This window comes from Artibeus jamaicensis, unplaced genomic scaffold (assembly GCF_021234435.1).
Source record: "Artibeus jamaicensis isolate MK-2021 breed Jamaican fruit bat unplaced genomic scaffold, CSHL_Jam_final contig_463, whole genome shotgun sequence".
NCBI classification, from domain to species: domain Eukaryota; kingdom Metazoa; phylum Chordata; class Mammalia; order Chiroptera; family Phyllostomidae; genus Artibeus; species Artibeus jamaicensis.
In genome coordinates this window covers 2,810,790-2,834,505 of record NW_026521841.1, presented here as the reverse complement: position 1 = coordinate 2,834,505, position 23,716 = coordinate 2,810,790, and the positions used below count along the sequence as shown (strand labels likewise).

Genomic DNA, 23,716 nt, shown 5'->3' with positions numbered 1-23,716 from the left:
AGAAAGTTAGGGGAGCAGACCTAGTATCATGGCTATAAATCCTGAGCATCAGTATCAAGGACAGAAACAATTTCATTAGCGAATAAATTGCAACAACAACAAAATAATAGGGAGGGAGAGTATTGTTGATTAAAGGAGACCTAAAACACATATCAGTCTATTGCAATATGTAGGTTTTATTTGAATTCTGAATCAAACCGGCAAACTCTAAAAAAATATTTTATGACATTTATGAAACTACTGTATACAGAATATCCGAACATATTAAAAATTTATCGTAACTTTTAGGTATTAGTATTATGGTTATGTTTTTTAGTCGAGTCCTTATCTTTTGGAGTTATATTCTGATATATTTACGGGTGAAATGATGTCTGGGATTTTCTGCAAAATAATACAGGGAGTAGAGGAAAGGTATCAAAGTAAGATTGGCCATAATTTGGTCATTGTTGCAGACAATTGATGCAAACCATTGATGGTTTAAGGTTCATCGTACATACTATTGTGCCTACCTTTGTATATACTTGAAATTTGTCAAAATACAAATGATATTAAAGTAGGGCTTCCGGAAGTGAAGGTTGATGGGGAAAGCAGCACCCACTGCACTGGAGAGGCCCCGCCCCTTTCGGCCTGCCCCTCTCCTGCAAACTGCTCTTCCGAGGGTCCAGTTTATAGTCTCTCCCGACTTTCTCATTTCCTCTTGGGAATCCATTGGCTTTGCACTCCATAAGTTTCTCTCTCTGTTCTGAGTCACCAGAAACTGCTCAGGGTCCCCAGGAGATACCCACGGCCTCCTCATCTCCTGCTGCGACAGAATGGCTCCCCCCACATTCTTGAGAAATTTGGTCGCGTCCCCCTGCCCACACTCCCGCGCCCCGCCCCCCTCCGCGCTCGCCTGGAGCGCGTCTGCGTTGTCAAGGCGACCCTCTGGCGGAATCCAGCCCTGGGACTGTCTGCAGAGTAAGCCGCTCTGGGACCCGGGGCCGGGGTGGCCCCCTTGGCCGCAGCAGAGCTGCTGAGGCAGCCTGAACCCCAGGCGGTGTCCAGCAGCAAGTTCGCCTGAGCTGCAGTCTCAGGATAGTTCCGCCTAAAGGGTTAATGAGGATGCGGGCGGTGCTTGTGTCTGGGGTCGACCCCTACCCCTAGCAGAGTATGGACTAAAGTGGAGCTGAGGGAGCAAGCGTTTGGCCAGAACGAGAAGGCGAGCCGATAGAGGATGGGGTGAGGGGACCCAGGATCTGGGGGTGTGAAAAGGGAGACAGCTTCACCCTGGGGGTGAGTGAACTGGAGAACGGTTTCGCTCTTGTACCCGCCTGAAGAGGGGCAGGGAATTTGAGGGACGCGGTGGAGAAGGGGCTGGAGAATAAGCTTGGGAGAGATGTTAGTGGATGGAGAAAGAAGCAGGTGGTGGAGGCTGAGCTAAGGTGTGAGGAGTCTTCAGGGACGCTTGGGATGGGAAGTGAGGGGAAAGGAGTCTTCTTTCATAAAGTGATTATTAAGCACCTTCTTCAGTGTAGTCAACTGCGTTTTGCTCAATGCCAGAGATTTTGGGAATCTAAAGCTAAGAACCCTCTCAAAAAATGCACGTAAAGATCCACACAATGATTTTACGTTCAGTTTCAGGGACCCCACAGAGCAGTCCCCAGTTCGTATAAGTGCCCCAAGTTAAGACACTTAGCTGGGGAGAATACAAAGATATGTGAGGTTTGTAAAGTGCCATTATGAGGCAATAAATTATTAATGTCAAATGAGTAGTAGAGGCAGTAATTGCTAAAGAATGTTAAAGTGTTGGTTGGGATCTGTGTGAATTTTGTGAAGAAGGAGGACTTAAAATAACTGTTAACTGTGTAAAGGCCAGGCTGATGAAGGGTGTGACATGAACCAGGTCCTCTTTCCTCAGACATAGCTTCTAGGAAAGACCAAGTGGACATGGAGGAGCTCTATGATGTCTCCCCCTCCTCATTGCCCCAGAGAGGGGCCAAGGAAAGTGGCTCTAAATGCCAGAGTCCTGTAACGTGTCTCCAGATGTTAAAGCATTTCACAGTCCCCTCTGAGACACTGATTACAGAAATCTGACAAGGAGGAGGACTGTTTAGTCCTGGCCAGTGTTGCTCAGTTGGAGTGTTGTACTCAACAAAAGGTTGCAGGTTCAATTACCAGTCAGGGCACACACCTAGGCTATGTGTTCAATCCCTAGTCAAGGTGTGAAGAGAGGGCAGCCAATGGATGCTTCTCTCTTACATTGATGTTTCTCTCTCTCCTTTCCTCTCTCTCTAAAACCAATGAAAAAAAATGAGGACACAAAAAAGAAGGAGGAGGAGGGGGAGGAGGAGGAGGAGGAAAGAAGAAACAAGGTTAATGGTTTACTTCAACATTCGCTAAACTCATTCGACTCCAAGAGCCTTTATTTATTCCTTCATGTACCTCAGCTAATTGCTCATGAAGTATGTCAGGAGGCAAAAGAAAAGTAGGATTATGAAAGGGTTTTCAGCACTGGCACAATACTGGGTTGTGATGTGTGATGCAAGGAGATTAATGGGACAACGGTGTGTGGGATTAGAGTGGCTGGAGAAATGAGAGGCAGGAAGGGCCTGAACCACCCAGTGGCAAGAAGTACCTTTATTGAAGATTGAGAAAAAATAAATGTGAGTGGTTTCTCATGGATGATTCTACTGCTACTATTTTCCTCCCAGGAACTGTGACCTTTGGCTCTGAAAAGAAGACTCCATTTTTCATGATAAAATGGCAGCAGTGAAAACCCCCAGCAGAGAACCAAAGAATTCAGAGGAACTGTTTAATAACGTATCACCCCTCCTTTTGAACAGCCTAGTGGAGGAGCCCAAGAAAAGAAGAGAAGTGCCCAACCACCTCTTAGAATCGAGTAAGGGCTAGAAACAGATTTACTTTATAACAGCTTCCCAGAGGCTCCAAATCCATAAAACATAGTGGAATTTTTGGTGTTGATTTGTCTATATTGTTTTATGGGCTCATAACAGGTTTTATTAAGAACAATGATTCTATTGGCTTCCAGAACTTTGAGAGAATAAAATTCTGTTGTTTTAAGCCAACAAAAGAACAATGGTTCTATGTAGGTCCCTCCACTTAACCGATACATTTTTGAGGTGTGAATTAACCACCAAGTTCTTCTGCTTCCACTTCCTCAAATACCTTTCCTGTCTGTCCCCACATACTTGTTCCTCATCCTCATCAGGTGACCAGGGCTGCTGCAGTGCTTTGCACCCTGGCCACACTCTCCTCCAGATGACTCTTCACCCCCCACCCAGTCAGTTTTCTCTGTAGAACCCTGGCTGGCCTCTGCCCCTATCCTTCTGAGGTTCCCCTTGCATAAAGAATTAAGTTGAAGCTCCTTCAATTGCCATTTAGCCCTCTTTGCTGTTTATCTGAACCTGCCTACCCAGCATCATCCCCATGCCAAGGGCCTGTCCTCCCCAGCTCCAGCCCCTCTGTTACTCCTGCTCCTTCAACACCTCAGGCATTTTATACCCTCTTGCCTTTTTCCATGCACATCCCTTAGACTGGAAAGCCTGGTAAATTTCTATAGCCATTATGTTAAAGCCTAATCATTTCACCTACATTACTTTCGCTTACTCCACATGACATCAACATTCTATTTCCATTTTACTGTTGGGGAAGCTGAGACTTGGAGCAGTCAAATGAATTCCCCAAAGTGGCACAACTACTGTATTTTGCCATGTATAATACACAATTTTTGGCCAAATTTTTTAGGGGAAAATAAGGGTGCACGTTATGCATGGGTAGAACTAATTTCATATCTATGTAAATGTTTTCAATTATTTTATTTACACTTATGCATTAAAAGTGTAACTGTAGAAAGCAATAATGATATTCATATGCAAAATAATATCCTGGAATATGATAATCACTTTTGTTTCTAAATATAAATAAATTAAAAACATTAAAACAAAAGTTTTTTTTTTCCTGAAAGTTTGGGCCAAAACCGTGGGTGCATATTGTACACAGGAGCACATCATAAATGACAAAATACAGTAAGTAAGTGGAGAGTTAGTGTTCAGCTGTTGCAGTCCCGTGTCCAACTCTGTACCATCACACTAGGTTGTTTCCCCCTCATCTTTCAAAGCCTATTGCAAAAGCTGGAAATGTAGTACTTGGTGTGGCTCTTTTGTCGAACTTGTTGAGTGCAAATTAGTATACTTGACTATTTCTGGGCATTAAGAGAAAAATGCTCACTGACATACATTTTTGTGCCCCTAAAAACAAAAACAAAATCTTCAGCATTAAAAAATTATCAAATAATGTTAATTTAAATACTTTAAAAAATTACCAGATGACCTGCAGAGATTATTGGTCCCCCTGAAATACCATCCTAACCCCACCCCAGCCCTTCAGTTTGGCCCAAATGTATATGAGAATCATAGTGGGCTAATGGATGGGTAAGGGTGCCTGTGGCCCCTAGGACTGGGATAAAGCCAAAGGTGAAAGGTGATCCAAAGTGAGATAATACCTGCCTTGGAGGGTCGGAGTGAGGTCTACAAACACATGCCTGGCATGAGGCGCTGGAGGCATGGATTGTGTGGTGGGTTCCCAGTGCCTTCTTCCCACACCTCAGTTCGTGCCTGTATGAAGAGCTGGGAAATGTTTTGTAGACCTGGGCACTTTTTTTAGCTCAGCTGTTTTAATCCCATTCTCAAATCTGGAAAAAAAAAAGATGTTCATATTACAATAATGGTTTGCAACTCTACTGGCCAGAGAGATAAATATTCAGAGCTTTAACATTACTTTATATCAAATAGTAGATTTTATATCATATCAATTTTAAAAGATTATATCATATTATAATTCTATTCAGAGGAAATAAAATAATAACAGTTAAATATACAGTACTACAATGAAACACTGAGTGTTTAGATTCTTTGAACTGGGCATTCATTACGTAAGATGTAAGCACAGCATTACACAGAGCAAAGACGTGTGCGTGCTTCATGAGCTTGTGTATTATTACAAAGAATTGTACAAAATATGAAGGGCAATTATTTTAATACATAACAACAGTACATGAATTTGTATTGTGATGATAGTATCTCCCAAGTAATGTGTAAAAATAGAAGAGGCACTTCAGTTTATTTGGAACAGATTATTAAACTTGTTGACAGCTATATCCTCTGTCTGAAGCTTCCATATGCTTAAAATATCCTAAATTAAAAAGAGCCTATGTTAACAGGATTTTCCTTTATTTAATACTTTCTTTTATGTCTCATCTCATTATATACTTCTCTACATTATTTTTGTAGAAGTGTATGCAAAACTTCTGAGTAATAAGGTCATACAAGCGAAGCCTGGCATACTGCATTTTGGAGGCTATCAAGTAGACAAACAACACCAGCAGATTCTGGTAGGTGCTTTGTAAGTGGAATAATTAATCATACAAGTGAATTTTCTGCATTTATACTACTCATTTATCTAACGAGCAGCAGAAGTGTGGGTACAAGTTAAGCCAGAAAGTTAGTTCATGGATGAGAAATTTTAAAGTGGCATCGGTGTCCTTGGATAAGTCACTTCCCCCAGGCCAAAGGCTCCTCCCAGCTCTATTCAAATAGGTGCCATTGCTGAGTGACTCTTAGAGGCAGGGAACTGTGCTTTATGTCTCACATCATTCAATTTAGTCCTTATACTAACTCTGTGGACATTGTAATATTACTCTGTATAGATGAAGAAGCTGAGAGTCCAAAAGGTTAAATAGTTGGCTCAAGAACACAGGCTACGGAGTGCAGACAGACTGACTCTCAGGCTGCCTTCCTCCGAGCCTGCGTTCCTGATCCATGCCTGCACAACTGGGGAAAGCCACGGCCCTTTCCTAAGAGGCCCCAGGGAGGGTTCTGTTTCACTTGCCCAGGTCAGATGCTCATGTCTAAATCAGTCACTGCCTAAAGAGATTCTTGCCAAATCTGGGATGGCAGGGGTCAGCTCTGCTGAACAGGCTTCAGAAAAGACAAATGAAGCCTATAGTGACTGCTGTCCATCACTGAGCCACACCAAGTCCAGTCCTTGTTGGGTCCCTTCCCACTGACCTGGATGGATGTTCAGACTGGAGTGGGTAATGGATGACTACAGCATTCCTAACTCCCACACCAAAAGGGACTTGAACATGTAAATCAGCTCTATAAACCTCAGTGACCTCAGCACAATTCCCTAAGGTCATATGGAGTATGACATCAGAGTTAGTCCAACTGGGCCTTAGAACTGAGTCAAACTGATCTCTGAGCATGTGTCAGAGTGGGCAGAGGTGGGCTTTCTTCATACGTGCCCTCTGTGACTCTGGCTTTGTATGTGGTGCCACCCTCTGGCCCTGTTCCAGCAACCACAAGACTCTCTACTTTTAAATGTAGTGCATTTTTAAAAGTCATGTCTTAAAGTGGATCATACTAAGATAGAATTCCAACTGTTGTGTTAGACTGCTCAGAGTGAGGGGAATCACTGAGAAACTGACAAGTGGTAAAGCTTCTCAGGGAGTGAGGTTACGTATTATCCCCATTAAAGTCAGGATGCAGTGTCCATGAGTCCTTATGCATTCAAGTGGGTAGAGAGAGGATAGATTAGGAGAGGAACCTGTTAGGTGCCAAGTGGCTCCTATCAGAATACGGCTGGGATTTGACTGTGACTGGGAACTTCACCCATCAACCTGGCATCAAAGACCCAGGTTAATAATACATTCTGGAACTTCATTTTCCTGGTCATTAAGTTTGCTATTTAGATTATGGTAGGATAGATCTAAAACAATTACCATTCATAAATATTCATTGTTTCTAATGAATAAACAATATACCACCCATCTAGCCCCCTCACTCTCCTCATCCCCTCCCCCAACCCTAGGCAACCACAGTCTGTTTTCTGTACCTGTTGGTATAGGTGTGCCTATTCTGGACATTTCATATGAATGGAATTATGGGAATATGGTCTTTTGTGACTAGCTTTTTTCATTTAGCACATTTTCTAGGCTTATTCAGCTTGTAGGACATACCAATATCAATCATTCTTATGGGTGAATAATATTCCATTGTGTGGATGTGCCACATTTTGTTTATGCATTCATCCATTGATGAACATTTTGGTGTGTACTTTGGGACTATTAGGAATAATAATTGTTGTTATGAAAATTCTTGTACATGTGTTTATATGGACAGAATTTCAATTCTCCAAATATATATCAAGGAGTGAAATATTAGTTTTCTGTGGCTGCCATAAAAAATTACCACAATTTTAGGGGCTTAAAAATATTATTCTGGATACCAGAGTCCAAAATCAAGGAGCCAGTAGGGCTCCCTCCAGTGCCTAAAACTCTTGAGAAGAATCTTTCCTTGCTTCTTCCAGCTTATGGTGGCTGTAGCTGTTCTTTGTCTTGTGGCTACATAACTCAGATCTCTACTTCTATCTTCACATCCCCTTCTCCTCTGATTTACTGTATCTTCTCCTCTTCTGTAACTTGAAAGGACTCTTTTTATTGGTCTTAGGGCACATCTGGGTAATCCAGGATGATCTCATCTCAGGGTCCTTAATTTAATAACATCTGCAATGACACTTTCTTAAATAAGATCACATTCACAGCTTCCTGGTATTAGGGTGTGGACACATTTTTTGAGGCCATTCAACTCTCTACTGTATTACTTGCATTTCCTTAATGATTAATGATGTCTAGCATTTTTTCATTAGGTTATTGTTCATGATGTAAAATAGCCATTTGGGACAGTCCAAAAGCAGGAAGTCATGGAGAGAGGCTCAGGGTAAGCAAGTGTGCAGCATATTTGGAGACCAGGATGCAATCTAGTGTACCTGGGTTTTTGAAGGGAGGTAAAAGCTTCCTTCTGCCGAAGAACAGAGGCCATTTCTGTCTTTCGTATAGCACAATGCCTAAAACGCAAGAGGCACTTAGTAAACACTTATGAAGATGTTGAACTCACTTTATTGTGTCAACTAACGGTTGTTGGTGCCAGTTCAATGCCAACAGGAATCCCCAAATTGGGGTATTATGTAAAACACAACTTTATTCAGGACAAACGGTGCAATTGTGATACAGCATGGCTGGGGAACAGCTCAATAGTGTTACAGCTCAATTATGAAGCAGTACAGCTGTGAAAAAGCACAGCTGTGAGGTGGACCTGAGCAAGATGGCCCTTGGGTGGGGCAGCTCTTCTCTGTCTTGCTCAGTTCCACACCAGCCTGCTCTGTACTAGTCTGGTCTGGTCTGCTTTGCTCTGCTCCATTCTGCTCTGATTCAGTGAGACTTCCTCAGTTTTTCAGCTCCAGACCAGGAAACGCAGTCTACTTTCTTTGTTAGAAAGGGAAAGTTCTCTCTCTGAGCCAGATCAGTGCTGACTGGTCATACTTATGGAAATGAAGACTTTAAATCCTCAGTTTGGCCCAAAAAGCATTGTCCTGCTTGGTCAGAATGGAACTGCTCAGAGTGGTTGATGAAGATGCTGATGGGGATAGAGCCACACAGCTCCAATTGGACAGGTAAAGCCTCAGTCCTGAATTGGTTGAAATACAATTCCAAGAACTCCTTTATATATAAGGTATGGCTCAGATGGCAGGAACACAGTGCAGGCAGACAGGGCAGTGGGGGAGATAGGCAGTTTAGTGCAGGCTTGTCCCTGAAGTATGATTTATGGTGTTGTCTACCAATGGCTACTAGGCTTTGCTTTCAAAGTTGAGCCCAGTTTACCACCAGGAGCCCTTCTTGGTAGGTGTCTTCTTTCTCTGGGTCTGTAATTGGAAGTGAGAGACTGTAATTCCAAATAAATTCAGGGTGAAATCTGAATAATAATAATTCTTCTATCAGACATTAAAACAAACAGAAAATGGGTAAAAGTACAAACTGATTTCATCTTAATAACATCCTTGGAGGTTTTGGGAGAGCCAGCCCTCTGTTTCTACCAGCCGAGTTAGGGCCACTACTTTGAGATTCTTGCCAAACACGGGGAATTATCCAATTCTATTTTTATTGTGGTTTTGCTACAGGAAACTATGCAAATTGCCCAAGAATGGAAAGATTTTTTAAAGTATATTTTTATACTTTTATAAGTATTATCAAAATACAAAGTCAATATACAAACATATATTGATTATGCTATTATAGTTGTCCCAATTTTTCCCTTTATTCCCCTCCACCCTGCATCCTGCCTCACACCCTCATTCCCCCCTCAATTAGTTCATGTCCATGGGTCATACATATAACTTCCTTGGCTTCTTCATTTCCTATACTATTGTTAACCTCCCCCTGTCTATCTTGTACCTACCATTTATGCTTCTTATACCCTGTACCTTTTCTCCCATTCTCCCCCTCCTCGCTGATACCCTCCCTGTGATCCCCATTTCTGTGACTCTGTTCCTATTCTGGTTGTTTGCTTAGTTTGTTTTTGTTTCTTTTTTTTAGGGTTCAGTTTTTGATAGTTGCAAATTTGTTGTAATTTTACAGTTAATAATTTTGATCATCTTCTTTTTCTTAAATAAGTCTCTTTAACATTTCATATAATAACGGCTTGGTGATGATGAACTTCTTTAACTTGACTTTATCTGGGAAGCACTTTATCTGCTCTTCCATTCTAAATGATAACTTTGCTGTATAGAGTAATCTTGGATGTAGGTGCTTGCCCTTCATGACTTGGAATACTTCTTTCCAGCCCCTTCTTGCCTGCAAAGTTGCTTTTGAGAAATCAGCTGACAGTATTATGGGCACTCCTTTGTAGTTAACTCTCTTCTTTTCTTTTGCTGCTTTTAAGATTCCTCATCTTTAATCTTGGATAATGAAATTATGATGTGCTTTGGTATGTGCTTCTTTGGGTCCAACTTCTTTGGAACTCTCTGAGCTTCCTGACTTCCTGAAAGTCTATTTCCTTTGCCAGATTGGGGAGTTCTCCATCATTATGTTTTCAAAGAAGTTTTCAATTTCTTGCTGTTGTTCTTCTCCTTCTGGCACCCCTATGATTTCAATGTTGGAATGTTTAAAATTGTCCTGGAGGTTCCTAAGCCTCTTCTGATTTTTTTGAATTCTTGTTTCTTCATTCTGTTTTGGTTAAATGTTTCTTTCTTCCTTCTCCTCAAAATCATTCATTCAGGTCCCAGTTTCCTTCCCTTCAGTGTTGGTTCCCTGTATATTTTTTTGTTATTTCACTTTGGTAGCCTTCACTTTTTTCTCTATTTTGCGACCATACTGAATCATTTCTGTGAGCATCCTAATTACTAGTGTTTTGAACTCTGCATCTGATAGGTTGCTTATCTCTTCATTGCCTAGTTCTTTTTCTAGAGTTTTGATTTGTTGTTGTTGTTTTCATTTGGGCCATATTTCTTTGGTGCACCTGTTATGTTTTAAAGGGTGGGGCCTTAGGTATTCACCACGGTGGCCCAACCCAGGTTGCTATGTTGTGGCACTGCCTGTGCAGGAGGTGTCAGAGAGGGAACAATGCTGCTTGCTCAGCTTTCAGCTTTCAGTTACTTCCTCTGCTACCCAGAAGCAAATTGGGCCCTTCTGGTGCTGATTCCCAGGTGGATGGGCTTGTGTACCTTCTAGAACCCCAGGCTTTCCTCCAACAAACTGTCCTGTGAGGTTGGGAATTTCTTCTGCTGTGGTAACTACCACAGGTCTTTACAGCTAGAGGTTTTGAGACTTTAGTTTCCTGTGCTGGAAACCTGGATTGTGGATCTGTCTCGCTCCCTAGTTGTTCCTCTTGGTCTATCCGCATGTGAATGTGGGACCACCAGCCACTGACTGGTCCACCTGGTCCTCCAACCACCACCTTGCTGTGTGTCCTTTTGGCCCCAGCTGCCTGTCTCTTCACCCCCAACTACTGGTCTAGATGAATGTTTTTTCTTTTAATCCTTGGTTGTTGGACTTACATACAGTTCAATCTTCTGGCAGTTCTGGTTGTTTTTTTGTTTTAAAATTTGTTGTCCTTCTTTTGGTTGTGTGAGGAGGCAAAGTGTATTTATCTATACCTCCATCTTGGCCAGAAGTCTCAAGAATGGAATGATCGATTTGGGGCAGAAATTCATGCTTCAACATGAATTTAAAACCACTATAGTCTCTCTGCTCCTACTGTTCAACAGACAGCCATGTCTTGAGTGCACAGTGCCAGCCTCAACCCTGAAACACAATGGCCTAATTGTGAACAGATGTGGCCTAATTGGATGCCTTGTCACCAGAGCTGCTTTTTACTCTGGCTAAGTAGATGTTGTCACCATCAGTGATCTTTTCCTTTACCTCAACTACGTGATCTGCGTGTTCCAGTGTGATTCTACTCGTGGCATTTTCAAAGACACAGTCAAGACTAAGAACAGGAAGCTCGTCATCAATGGAAAGTCCATCTCCATCTTACAGGAGGGAGATCTTGCCAACATTAAGTGGGCTGATGCTGATGCTGGTGCTGAATATGTTGTGGAATCCATTGGTGTCTTCACCACTGTGGAGAAGGCTGGGGCTCTCTTGAAGGGCAGAGCCAAGAGGGTCATCATCTCTGCCTTTTCTGAAGATGCCCCCATGTTTGTGGTGGGTGTGAACCATGACAGGTATGACAGCTCCACAAAGATTGTCAGCAGTGCCTCCTGAACCACTAACTACTTGGTCCCCCTGGCCAAGGTCATCCAGGATGACTTTGGAAGTCATCAATACACACTGTCACTGCCACCCAGAAGACCATGGATGGTCCCTTTGGCAAGCTGTGGCGCGATGGCCGAGGGACTGCCCAGAACATCATCCCTGCTTCTACTGGAGCTGCCAAGACTGTGGCAAGGTCATTCCTGAGCTGAATGGGAAGCTCACTGGCATGGTGTTCCATGTCCTCACCACCCTCTGCCCCCGTGTTGGTTGTGGATCTGACCTGCTGCCTGGAGAAAGCTGCCAAATATGGTGACATCAAGAAGATAGTGAAGCAAGCATCAGAGGACCCCTTCAATGGCATCCTGGGCTATACTGAGGACCAGGTGGTCTCCTGTGACTCTAACAGTAACAGCCACTCTGTTGTGGCTGTTAGTACTTTGCCTTTAGTACTAGAGCTGGTATTACTCTCAATGACCACTTTGTCAAGCTTATTTCCTGGTATGACAATGAATTTGGCTATAGTAACAGGGTGGTGGACCTTATGGTCCACATGGTCTCCAAGGAGTAAGAGCTCCCTGAACCACCAGCCCCAGCAACAAGAAAAGAAGCCCTCAGTTGCTAGAGAGTCCTTGCCCAAATCGATCCCCCAACACACTGAGACTCCCCTGACCTCCAGTTTTCATCTTAGACCCCTTGAAGAGGGGAGGGGCTTAAAGAGCCCTACCTCATCCTGCACCATCAATGAAGTTCATTGTATCTGGCCAAAAAAATAAATAAAATAAAACCACCATAAATTGTTCAACATTTGAGATTGATCTAGATCTAGTTGAAGAAGTGAAAGCATTTTCTCATATTCATATTGAACTCAATGTTACAATTTACTTTAAAATTTAAAACACTGATGTCCAGTTTTCTGTGTTAAGGTTTTGTCTGGGAAACCATATTTATTAATTAAATAATCAATTTCCTCACGAGAAACTGGTGTTGATGTTGCCAGCCCAGACCAAAGTTGAGGCTTTACAGTCTCACCTTACATAAATTCACAGTTCATCAGCCTTCCTGAAATAATAGTGTTAGTCTTCAATTCCCTAGTGCAGTCATTAGAGACCTCCCTGCCCCCACCTCTCACAGCCATGAATTCCAGCAGCCTCTGTTACACACCAGGAGAGAGAGACCTGAGTCAAGAGGCTCCTTCCCTTGCCTCAGTTCTTCTCTCATCCACAAGGGAACAATTCAATTGAGAGACAACCCCATATAGTGGAAATGAGATAATGAGTTTATTTATTTTTTTAAATATATTTTATTGATTATGCCACTATAGTTCTATTTCCCCCCTTCATTCCTCTCCACCCTGCATACCCCTCCCCCACCATTCCCCCTTTAGTTTATGACCACATGTCTCAAGTTCTTTAGATTTTATATTTCCCATATTTTTCTTGCCCTCCCCCTATTTTCTACCTATCATCTATGCTACCTATTTTCTGTACCTTCTCCCCCCTTCTCCTTCTCCCACTCCCCTGTTGCTAACCCTCCATGGGATCTTCATTTCTATGGTTCTGCTCCTGATCTAGCTGTCCTCTTAGTTTGTTTTTGTTTTAGGTGTGGTTCTTAGTAACTGTGAGTTTGCTGTCCTTTCACTATTCATCTTTTTTAACTTCTTTTTCTTAGGTAAGTCCCTTTAACATTTTATACAGTAAGGGCTTGGTGATGATGAACTTGAATTTGATCTTATCTGAGAAGCACTTTATCTGTCCTTGTATTCTAAATGAAAGCTTTGCTGGATAGAGCAATCTTGGATGTAGGTCTTTGGATTTCATGACTTGGAATACTTCTTTCCAGCCCCTTCTTGCCTGTAAGGTCTCTTTTGAGAAATCAGCTGACAGTCTGATGGGAACTCCTTTGTAAGTGACTATCCCCTTATCTCTTGCTGCTTCTAGGATTCTCTCCTTCATTTTCATCTTGGCTAATGTAATGATGATGTGCCTTGGTGTGTTCCTTCTTGGGTCCAACTTCTTTGGGACTCTCTGAGCCTCCTGGATTTCCTGGAAGTCTATTTCCTTTGCCAGATTGGGGAAATTCTCCTTTATTATTTGTTCAAATAAGTTTTCCACTCATGGCTATTCCTCTTCCCCTTCTGGTACCCCTATAATTCAGATGTTGGAACGTTTAAAGATGTCCTGGAGGTTCCTAAGCCTCTTCTCATTTTTTTTGAATTCCTGTTTCTTCATCCTTTTCTGTTTGGTCATTTTTTTCCTCCTTCTGGTCCACTCCTTTGATTTGAGTCCCAGTTTCCTTTCCATTACTATTGGTTTCCTATGTATTTCCATTCATTTCAATTAGTTTAGCCTTCATATGTTCCTCTAATTTGTGACTATAATCAACCAGTTCTGTGAGCATCCTGATCACCACTGTTTTGAACTGTGCATCTGAAAGTTTAGCTATTTCTTTGTTGCTTAGATTTATTGGCTCTGAGGCTGTGAGTTGTTCTTGATCCATGTTTGTGCCTGTTACGTACGAGGAGGTGTTTACCAGGGTTGGGCCACCCAGGTTGCTGGTTTATGATGCTGTATGTGGCGGTGGGGTCAGAGAGGGACAATGGCGGTCCCCTCTGCCACTTTCCGCCACTGGGGCCTGCACAGTCTGTCTCACCGCTTCGCTCTTTCACCGGTTTATCTGTGCAAGAATGTGTGACTGTGGTTAGCCCTCAGTGGGTCCACCCGCTGCTACTCCACACCTGGGATCCACCCACAGCTGCCGGCGCACCTGGGTTGGGGGCCTGGGTTGGTCCGCTGGATCTTTCCTGTCCAACCCCACTCTGCTGCTGGCTCTGCCCCTCTTACTGGTTTGGCTGAAGGGTTTGTTGTTTTCAGACTTCCGTGTAGTTCAATTTCCTGTGGTTTGGCTGCATTTTTGTTGCTAAAACTTTGTTGTTTTTAAACTTGGTTGTGTGAGAAGGTGCAGTGCTTCCACCTACGCCTCCATCTTGGCGGAAGTCCCCTCGAGTTTATTTATAAAACACGTACAAGCGCAAAGCTGCAAGCAGGCACCTGGATAGTATAAATGCCCCATGTACAAAGGAAATAGAGTTGTTAGTAAGTTTGTCAGTAAGTTAGTGAGTTTGTTCTATGTTCTTGAGCCGAGGTTACAAAAGGGTACTTAGCTAATCTAAGTTTGCTGACTGTTGGAGTTCAGGGGTTTTATACCTTGGCTAGCTTCTGGATCTCCCCTCTTTCTTCACCCTGGAAATAATGTACAGCTACAGAGCCTTTCTTTTTTATTCAGTAAAGGCTCTTTGTCTTAGTGACATTGTTACAGAAGCTCCCTACCCCAGCATGGAATCTCAAGGACTACACCACCCCCACTCTTCCTGTATGATTCCTGTTGTGATGTTCAAGACACCTGGCAATTTTAGTGAGATTGTTACACAAGCTTACAGAAGCCCCTTTTCTCAGCACAACCCCAAGGACTTTCCCCTCCTCCTGTGCTATTTTGCTTGTAATGCTCAGGACACCTGGCAATCTAGCAGTCCTGGCGAGCTCCAGACTGCTGAGTTAATTGGTGAGACATGTCTTCCTTTTGCTTCTAGCCTCCTGTACTAAGTACTTTGTTAGATTGTAATGGTGAGGGCCCTGCTTTTAATTCTCCTCTGGCCACTCATTTCTGGCTGCTACCTAACAGTTCTCAGTACAAGGGTGGAGAGCGGTGAAGCCCCAGTGTGAACACAGTGCATCTTTTGGAGCATCAGTTTTACTCTCTTGTTTTAGAGAAATGCATTATAGAGCAAAATTTTAGAGTAAAATGCATGATCAACATGCATTTTAAAGAATTTAAAGCACTTTACAGAATTTATAAGGCTGCTTGAATTTTGTTCCTAGATCCCGGGGGTTAAGTATTAACCTTTCCTAAAAAGCTGTGCCACTGAGGGGAGGTATTAAAGACACGAACTTCAAGTCCGAAATTTTGTGTTTGGGAAAATACTATGATAAGTCCCCGACTCACTCCAAGGTTAGCTCCTACTCACCCCAACTTTCACTGGTGAGTGGGTTTTGCTCAGCCCTGTGGGGCCGGGGGAAAGAAGAGTGGGACCCCCTGAAGGGGCACAGAAGGGCACCCGTGGAGAGAAGAGATTAGAGGGGGAGTGAAGAGAGCTGTGGGCAGAACTTGGGAAATCCCTGTGAATCTTTTTTTTTTAATTTATTGAGTTATTTTTCAAGTACAGTTTTCTTTTGTCAATTTCTCCCATCCCAACCCCCCCCTCTGCCCCGTCTCCCCACCTCCCTCCCATCCCCCCCCCCCCAAAGACCTCATCCCTGTGTCTTTCATACTTGTTCTTCAAAATCCCTCCTCGTTTTTCCCCCTTAAATTCCCTTCCCTCTCCCCTCTGGTCGCTGCCCACTTGTTCTCTATTTTAGTGTCTTTGTTTTTATTCTATTTGCTTGTTTATTTTGTTATTTAGCTTCCTGTTAAAGGTGAGATCATATGGTATTTGTCCTTCAATGCCTGGCCTATTTCACTCAGCATAATGCTTTCCAGTTCCATCCATGTTGTTGCAAAGGGTAGTAGCTCCTTCTTTCTCTCTGCTGCATAGAATTCCATTGTGTATATGTACCACAATTTTTTGATCCATTCATTTACTGACGGGCACCTAGGTTGCTTCCAACTCTTGGCTATTGTAAATTGTGCTGCTATGAACATTGTGGTGCATAGGTTCTTTGAAATTGATGTTTTAGGATTCTTGGGATATAATCCTAGCAGTGGAATTGCTGGGTCAAAAGGCAGGTCGATTTTTATTTTTCTGAGAAAATTCCATACTGTTTTCCATAATGGTTGTACCAGTCTGCAATCCCACCAACAGTGAACTAAGGACCCCTTTTCCCCACAACCTCTCCAACATTTGTTGTTTGTTGCTTTGTCTATTATAGCCATCCTGACTGGTGTAAAGTGGTATCTCATTGTGGTTTTAATTTGCATCTCTCTGATAGCTAACGATATTGAGCACCTCTTCATGTGTCTCTGGATGTTCTGTATGTCCTCTTTGGAGAAGTGTCTGTTCAAGTCCTTTTCCCATTTTTTAATTGGGTTTGATGTCTTCCTAGAGTGAAGTCTTGTAAGTTCTTTGTATATTTTGGAGATTAAACCTTTGTCTGAGGTATCATTGGCAAATATGTTTTCCCATACAGTTGGTCGTCTTGCTAATTTAATACTGTTTTGAGTAAAAGCGGTTAAACCCTATGCTTGAATGGGTTTTTGTTTGTTTGTTTGTTGTGGGATCAGTTCTGAAAAACTGAAGGAGGGGCTAAATTTGATGTGGTGCCCTATGGAGGCAACATCAAGGTCAGGAGGACCCACAGGGCCAGGAGAAGGTCATCCCCCAGTGGACTGGAGATCTTAAACAATTTGGGGACATCTACTGACCCCCAAATTAGAAGACAGGGTAGGATTTTAAGCACTACTAAAGGGTAACACTGAGTTGCTCATGCTTTCTTATTTTCAAATGAACTTTTAGTATTAATTTAAATACTTCTAAATACTTCTTCACCTTCTTAAGGCTTCTCCCCACCTTGGAATTATTATTATATTTTCCAGTTTTAGTTTTAGTTACAAATGGAAAGGCAGTAATGCCATTTTAGTCCTGAAAGGGTATTATTTTTAACAATTTAAAACATGAAACTGACCTTCTGATAAAGAGCAAAAGGAAAAGTAAGAAACGCAGTTCAGGCACTGAGATATGGTGAGCTATGAGACAATGGGTTGTAGTAGAAGGAACTCTAGACCAGAGCTGGAGACAGGGTTCTAGACCTGACTCTGCCACTTAACCCTGTGTGCTGTGTGTGGTATGAAACTGCAGGGTCTTCATATAACAAGGGCATTGTACTCAATGTCCTCTTAGTCCTTCCAGGGCTCAGACAACACGATTTTCAGTAGGACTAGGGGTGTGGGTTATTATAGCATGCAGTGAGTATTTGCAACCAGAAATTGAGAATTGCAAAATTAGTAAAATATCCCATGTTCCCAGTGTATTTTGAAATTCAGTCTCTTGGATGTTGACTTTATTTTCTAAAATGTAGAGAGCAAGTCATTCATTTTTTGCTTTAATTTGTTAGGTTTTCTTACTGTTTGGAGTTTATTTTTAAAACTCATTGGCAAACATGTCCCCTGGAATGGTTTTAGGCAACACGTGGTTTAAATGTCCTTGTGAAAGCAATTCGCCCCGTACCACCATCACTAGGTTCCCTTGACTGCCTTCATAGACTCCCCATGGTCTACCATGTGGAACAGTGGTGGGCCAAACCCTTCAGTCTTAGCAAGTCTTCATTTCACTGTAAATGTCAAGTACAAAGCTGAAAATCTTCTTCCTCATTTTACACTCCCTGTTTAGGTACACCTAAATATCTAATTTTTCGTTTGAGTTTGTTACTTTTTTCTTTGTTGATCCAAATACATAATTCCAGATCAAGGGTCTTTTAAAGTTAAAAATGGAAACTCTAGCCACATAATATGTCCTTTATTATCATGAATGTGATCTATATTGTTCTATTCTTTAAGGAGTCATTCAGTTTTTTCATATTACTAGTTGTTTCTCACTTGACAGTACAGACATCATCCCCTGAATTCCAGGGTGCAGCTTTCACACACAAATAGGTACTGGGCATGGTGGATTTGCTCTGCTATGCTCAGTTTGGAGGAGGCATAAGGTTCTTTGTTTTCAAATTTGAAATCTGGCTCAGCCCCTCACCCACAGGTGTTGGCTAGGTGCCTAGTCTCTGGAGTTCCAGCTGCTGTCTCCCTTGGGGGCGTTCTAGAATATGGTACACCTGAGGCAGCCCAGTGGCTTTGAGGATCTGCTTCTGGCCTTCAGCCTGTGATGCTACTGGTTGCAAACTGACTAAGCCAATGAAGTTGTTTCTCACTGATCATCTAACCCTGATGGGAGGTGGGAACCACAGGTCCCATCCCAAGAGCCCTTTCACTATGTAGTCTGCTACAATGAAAATGACTCCAAGAAGAAACTCTGCCATATATATAAACCCTGATTAACAAGCAGGCAAAAAAGTCATCAGACTTAGAATCTGCAAGAAGTCTCAGCCGTAGCTCCTTGCAGGGAAGCTTTGCAGGCAGCAATACTGTCGGTAGGATTGGCTGCCAGGTGGCTGACAGAATTTTTAAAAATTCTGTGAAGTGTCAAACACACAACCTAAGGGGATCCTGGGCCTTTGAATATCATTCCAAAGGAGAATGGGCTCTGGGCTCACCTGAATCTCATAGCCCTTTTGTTCAAGAGCAGAAATGCCTATTTTTATACATATATCCCAAGCATCCCTTAAGCTAATACAGAAGATCTCTCAAGTGTCAGTTCAGGTGAGCACACCTGTAGCACTCTTGGTGGCCACCTCTGGAGTGGGGACTCTGGTGCAGGATCTTTCAGGGCACACTGAGCCCTCCTGGAGTGCAGGTTACTGATTTCTCCTAAGCTTAACCACCCCAAGGTGCGAATTAAAACCAGTTCATATGCCCTTGTTTATTGCACTGTCCTTACTAAATTAAAGTACGTGACAAACAATGTAACCACCTGTATAATCACGTCTGCTCCTAGTTCTTCCTGGACTCAAACTCGAGGCCTTCACAGTTCTTCCTCCATGACAAGTACAGGGACAAAGCTCTTCTGAAGACTCCCAGAACTTGGGGTTGAGTGTCTGCCTCTCCATCTCCAGGCAGGTGCCACCACCCCAGGCACAGGCTCCAGGCATCCCGGGCCCCAGAATACCTATCCTCTCAGCCTCTTCTGGAAGGACCCATCCCAGGGGTAGTACCCAAGGAGCTCATAACTTCACCAAGCCTATACCCCTATGTAGATCTCCTTGGAGGTCAAGAGATATCTTCGAAACCTTTTTTTAAGGCTTTTAATATATAAGGTCTGTCCAGAAAGTATCCAGCCATGTAATATGAAAAATAGAGACATTTATTGAAGAAAATCCAAGATGCAAGAAACACTGTACATAGGACAATGACATCTCAGTCCCCATTCAAAGTAGGCACCTTGGGACCTCACAGAGTGCTCAAGATCACCATCAGCTGCTCCATCATATTTTCTTGAATCTCATCGATGGTCTGAAATCTCTTTCCTTTCATAGATGATTTTAGTTTTGGGAAGCTCAGAAGTCACAGGGCACCAAATCTGGACTGTGGAGAGCTGAGTTACCTGGGCGATTTGATGTTTTACCAAAAAAACTTTGCAGAAGACGTGACACACAAGTGGCCACGTTGTCGTGTCATGATGTCACGTTGCCAATCTCCAGCTGCCCATAGCTGTGGCTTTCTAAATAATCCATAGTTTCCACAAAGGAATGTTCAAGCTTAATACAAAATGTGATGGCCACACAGTACACATGCTCACTCAATGGCATCTACCACCCCAACCAACTAGTACAGTGAAGTTGTCTTTGTTCATGTGCATTCCAGTCCACTCTCCTTAGCTGCCAAGTTACATCAATGTCACACAAACCACTGTTTTTTTTTAATTAATTAATTTATTTTTAAAAATTTTTTTATTGATTATGCTGTTACAGTTGTTCTATTCCCCCCTTCATTCCCCTCTACCCTACCCCCCATCCCCACCGTTATCCCCCCTTTAGTTTATGACCATGTGTCTCAAGTCCTTTAGATTCCATATTTCCCATGCTATTCTTGCCCCCCCATCTATTTTCTATCTACTGTCTATGCTACTTATTTTCTGTACCTTCTCCCCCCTTCTCCTCCTCCCACTCCCCTGTTGCTAACCCTCCTTGAGATCTTCATTTCTATGTTTCCACTCCTGATCTAGCTGTCCTTTTAGTTTGCTTTCATTTTAGGTGTGGTTGTTAATAACTGTGGGTTTGCTGTCCTTTCACTGTTCATGTTTCTTTAACTTCTTTTTCTTAGATAAGTCCCTTTAACGTTTCATATAATAAGGGCTTGGTGATGATGAACTCCTTGAATTTGATCTTATCTGAGAAGCACCTTATCTGTCCTTCCATTCTAAATGAAAGTTTTGCTGGATAGAGCAATCTTGGTTGTAGGTCTTTGGATTTCATGACTTGGAATACCTCTTTCCAGCCCCTTCTTGCCTGTAAGGTCTCTTTTGAGAAATCTGCTGACAGTCTGATGGGGACTCCTTTGTAGGTGACTGTCCCCTTAGCTCTTGCTGCTTCTAGGATTCTCTCCTTCATTTTAATTTTGGCTAATGTAATTATGATGTGCCTTGGTGTGTTCCTTCTTGGGTCCAACTTCTTTGGGACTCTCTGAGCTTCCTGGATTTCCTGGAAGTCTATTTCCTTTGCCAGATTGGGGAAATTCTCCTTTATTATTTGTTCAAATAAGTTTTCCACTCATGGCTGTGCCTTTCCCCCTTCGGATGTTGGAGCATTTAAAGATGTCCTGGAGGTTCCTAAGACTCTCCTCATTTCTTTAAATTCTTGCTTCCTGACTCTTTTCTGTTTGGCCATTATTTGCTTTCTTCTGGTCCACTCCATTGATTTGAGTCCCAGTTTCCTTTTCATTGCTATTGGTGTCCTGTGCACTTCCATTCATTTCTATTAGTTTCGCCTTCATATATTTGTCTAATTTGTGGCTATAATCAACCAGTTCTGTGAGGATCCTGATGACCAGTGTTTTAAACTGTGCATCTGAGAGTTTTGCTATTTCTTCGTCATTTAGATCTATGGGCTCAGGGACTTTGAGAACTTGCGACATTTTTGGTCTGTTCTGGCCCTTTAAGTGTGAGAAGCGGTGCCTTGGACTCCCAGGTCGCTTGGTTGTGATGCTATATATGGGGGCGTGGTCAGAGCGGGGAACTGGCGGCGCCCTCTACTGCTGCTTGCCCCGGGATCCGCCAGCCCGGTCCAACCGCCCACTCCCTCGCCTGTCCGCTCGCGCACAAATGGGCAACCACAGTCAACACGCAGCACCGCTTCCCCGCTGTCTCCTCCGCGGTCGCTCGCCTGGTGGCTCGCTCAGTCGCTCACTAGGTCCAACCCTGCGCCTGGATTCCACGCGTCTGGATTCTGCGCGTCTAGATTCCGCGCCTGAGTCCGTCTGACCGAGTCCTCCTGTGCAACCCCTCACCAGCCGCTGGTTTCACCCCTTACTGGTCAGGCTGAAGAATTTGTTGTTAACGGACTTCTGAAAAGTTCAATTTTCCGTGTTCTGGTTGTGTTTTCTGTTGCTAATATTTAGTTGTCTCTAAACTTGGTTGTGTGAGAAGGCACGGCACATCCACCTATGCTTCCATCTTGGCGGAAGTCCTCCATTGTTGTTATATTAGCAATGGTTAGACTTTTTCCAGACAGACTATTTTATATGTATATGTGTAGATATAGATATAGAGAGATAGAGATAGGGAGAGAGAGAGATACCAAAACAAGGTCACATAAATTGCGGTACTTCAAGAATGTTCACAGGTGACAAATGAGAACTTTTAACAGATGCAAACACCAATATAACCTCAGCAGGAAATAATGTCTGTAACCTAATTTGGGGCTTTAATAAATGTGAGGACGTGGGCAATGGGCTCAGTGATAGGCCCAGCTCTGGCCTAGACTTTGGAAACCAAAGGCCTCTTAACTGTCCCTTGGCCTAGGTAAAGCCCTGATGCCCAGAAACTAAATTTCTTGCTCCCGTCCTAAGCAGAGGAAGGAAAAATACCTCTACTCAGAGACCCAGTTAATTTATCCAGCAGGTTGTGCTGTTTCACAGTGTTGACCTCCTATCACCATCAAAGAACTCCCCGCCTTGAGTTCCTTTAAGTTCACCCCAGAGGCAGACTGAAGCCTATCCTAGCCACACTCTTTTTTTCCTGATTGTTTAACTGCCTAAGTGTCTCAGGGTCCAGAGGACCAGTAGCATGTAATTAGAGAAACTGTGAGAGTTGGTGGGTGGCTGCCTTCTTAGCTCAGTTGAATCGCAGTGCTAAATTGAGTTCAACAAGAAGATACATACCTCAGGGAGAGGAGGAGGATACATGCCTGGGGGACCCTGGGAGGTGGGGTGCAGCCTCTAGTGAAGTCCTTAAGCTGGACAGAAAGCACATGGGGTTATTTTATTACTCATTAAATGGTGTTGTTTATTTTATTATTCTTTAAATGGCATGTGATGGATTTAGAATACATTTTAAAATTAAAAAATACATTGTTTCCTCTCAAATCCCTTTAGGAACAAGATACAGGAAAAATAAATGAGGAAATGAATGTGCAAATGGATAAAAGTGTGTTTATTCTGAATGCTTCTTTTTCTCTTCCAGCATCTGGTCAATGTTTCCAACAAAGACGTACATGTTCATATTTTGCCCCCACAGACCAAATACTTTCAGATCAACTACGTGAAAAAGGTAAGTGCTCTTGGACAGCCTATTCTCCCGTTGGTGTTCGTTGTGGGATTGTGGCTTTCTGTGTCATAGGTCAGGTGTGCAGAGTGTTATCAGCAGCGTTCTGCTCTCTGAGTGCTCTGAAACCTGTCCCAACAAGAGACCCCTTTTCTTATAGGAACACCACCTTGTTCCTGGCTTGTCCCTCACGGTCACCATTACATTTTCTCCAGATGAGTGGCGATATTATTATGACTGCATCCGTGTTCACTGTAAGGTAAGTTTCTTTAAATCAGGTGTTTGAGGGTGGGGTTGGTGTCAAAACTAATATCCTCAAGGGAAGGAGAGAGATGTGATGACAGGTATGAAGTCCCCAGCCCAACACCTGGTGTTCCTTGTTCAGCCTGTTTGAGTGGCGTGAGGGTCCTTATCCAGCGGGCCCCAGGTGGGAACGCATTAGGCTGCTGAGATCTGGGCAAAGGCAGGAGACACAGTTTGCTGCTGCAGATTTCCCACCTGCCCTGGCCTAAAAACCTCATTTATCATGGGATACTGGGAATTGATGAAGGCTTTTTCAAATAACTTAGCCACACTCCTTTAACTGCTAGATTAAAAAATTACTGAGAACCCCAACTGGTGTTTATAAACACTGAGGTCGGGATTGTATCTTATGTGGAAATGTCCTCAGAGGCAGCCCTTGGGGTCTGCAGAACTGTGGGAGCCTGTGTGGCCAGACCCCAAATGGCTGACTGTGCTGTGTGACTTCTTAGGAGCCTTTTCTCGGTCACCTA

General features: G+C 43.1%; 1 protein-coding gene across 1 annotated transcript in view; it reads left to right on the top strand.

Annotated features, from left to right (window-relative positions):
* Positions 1–873: 873 nt before the first annotated feature.
* The window catches only part of CFAP221 (cilia and flagella associated protein 221), a 112,020-nt gene continuing 89,177 nt past the window's right edge, over positions 874–23,716 (top strand). The window contains exons 1-5 of the mRNA XM_037146232.2: positions 874–957; positions 2,691–2,878; positions 5,289–5,389; positions 22,863–22,949; positions 23,104–23,202. Coding sequence (XP_037002127.2) covers positions 2,740–2,878; positions 5,289–5,389; positions 22,863–22,949; positions 23,104–23,202 — 426 coding nt within the window. The 5' untranslated portion in view covers positions 874–957; positions 2,691–2,739. The remainder of the gene's footprint in view (positions 958–2,690; positions 2,879–5,288; positions 5,390–22,862; positions 22,950–23,103; positions 23,203–23,716) is intronic.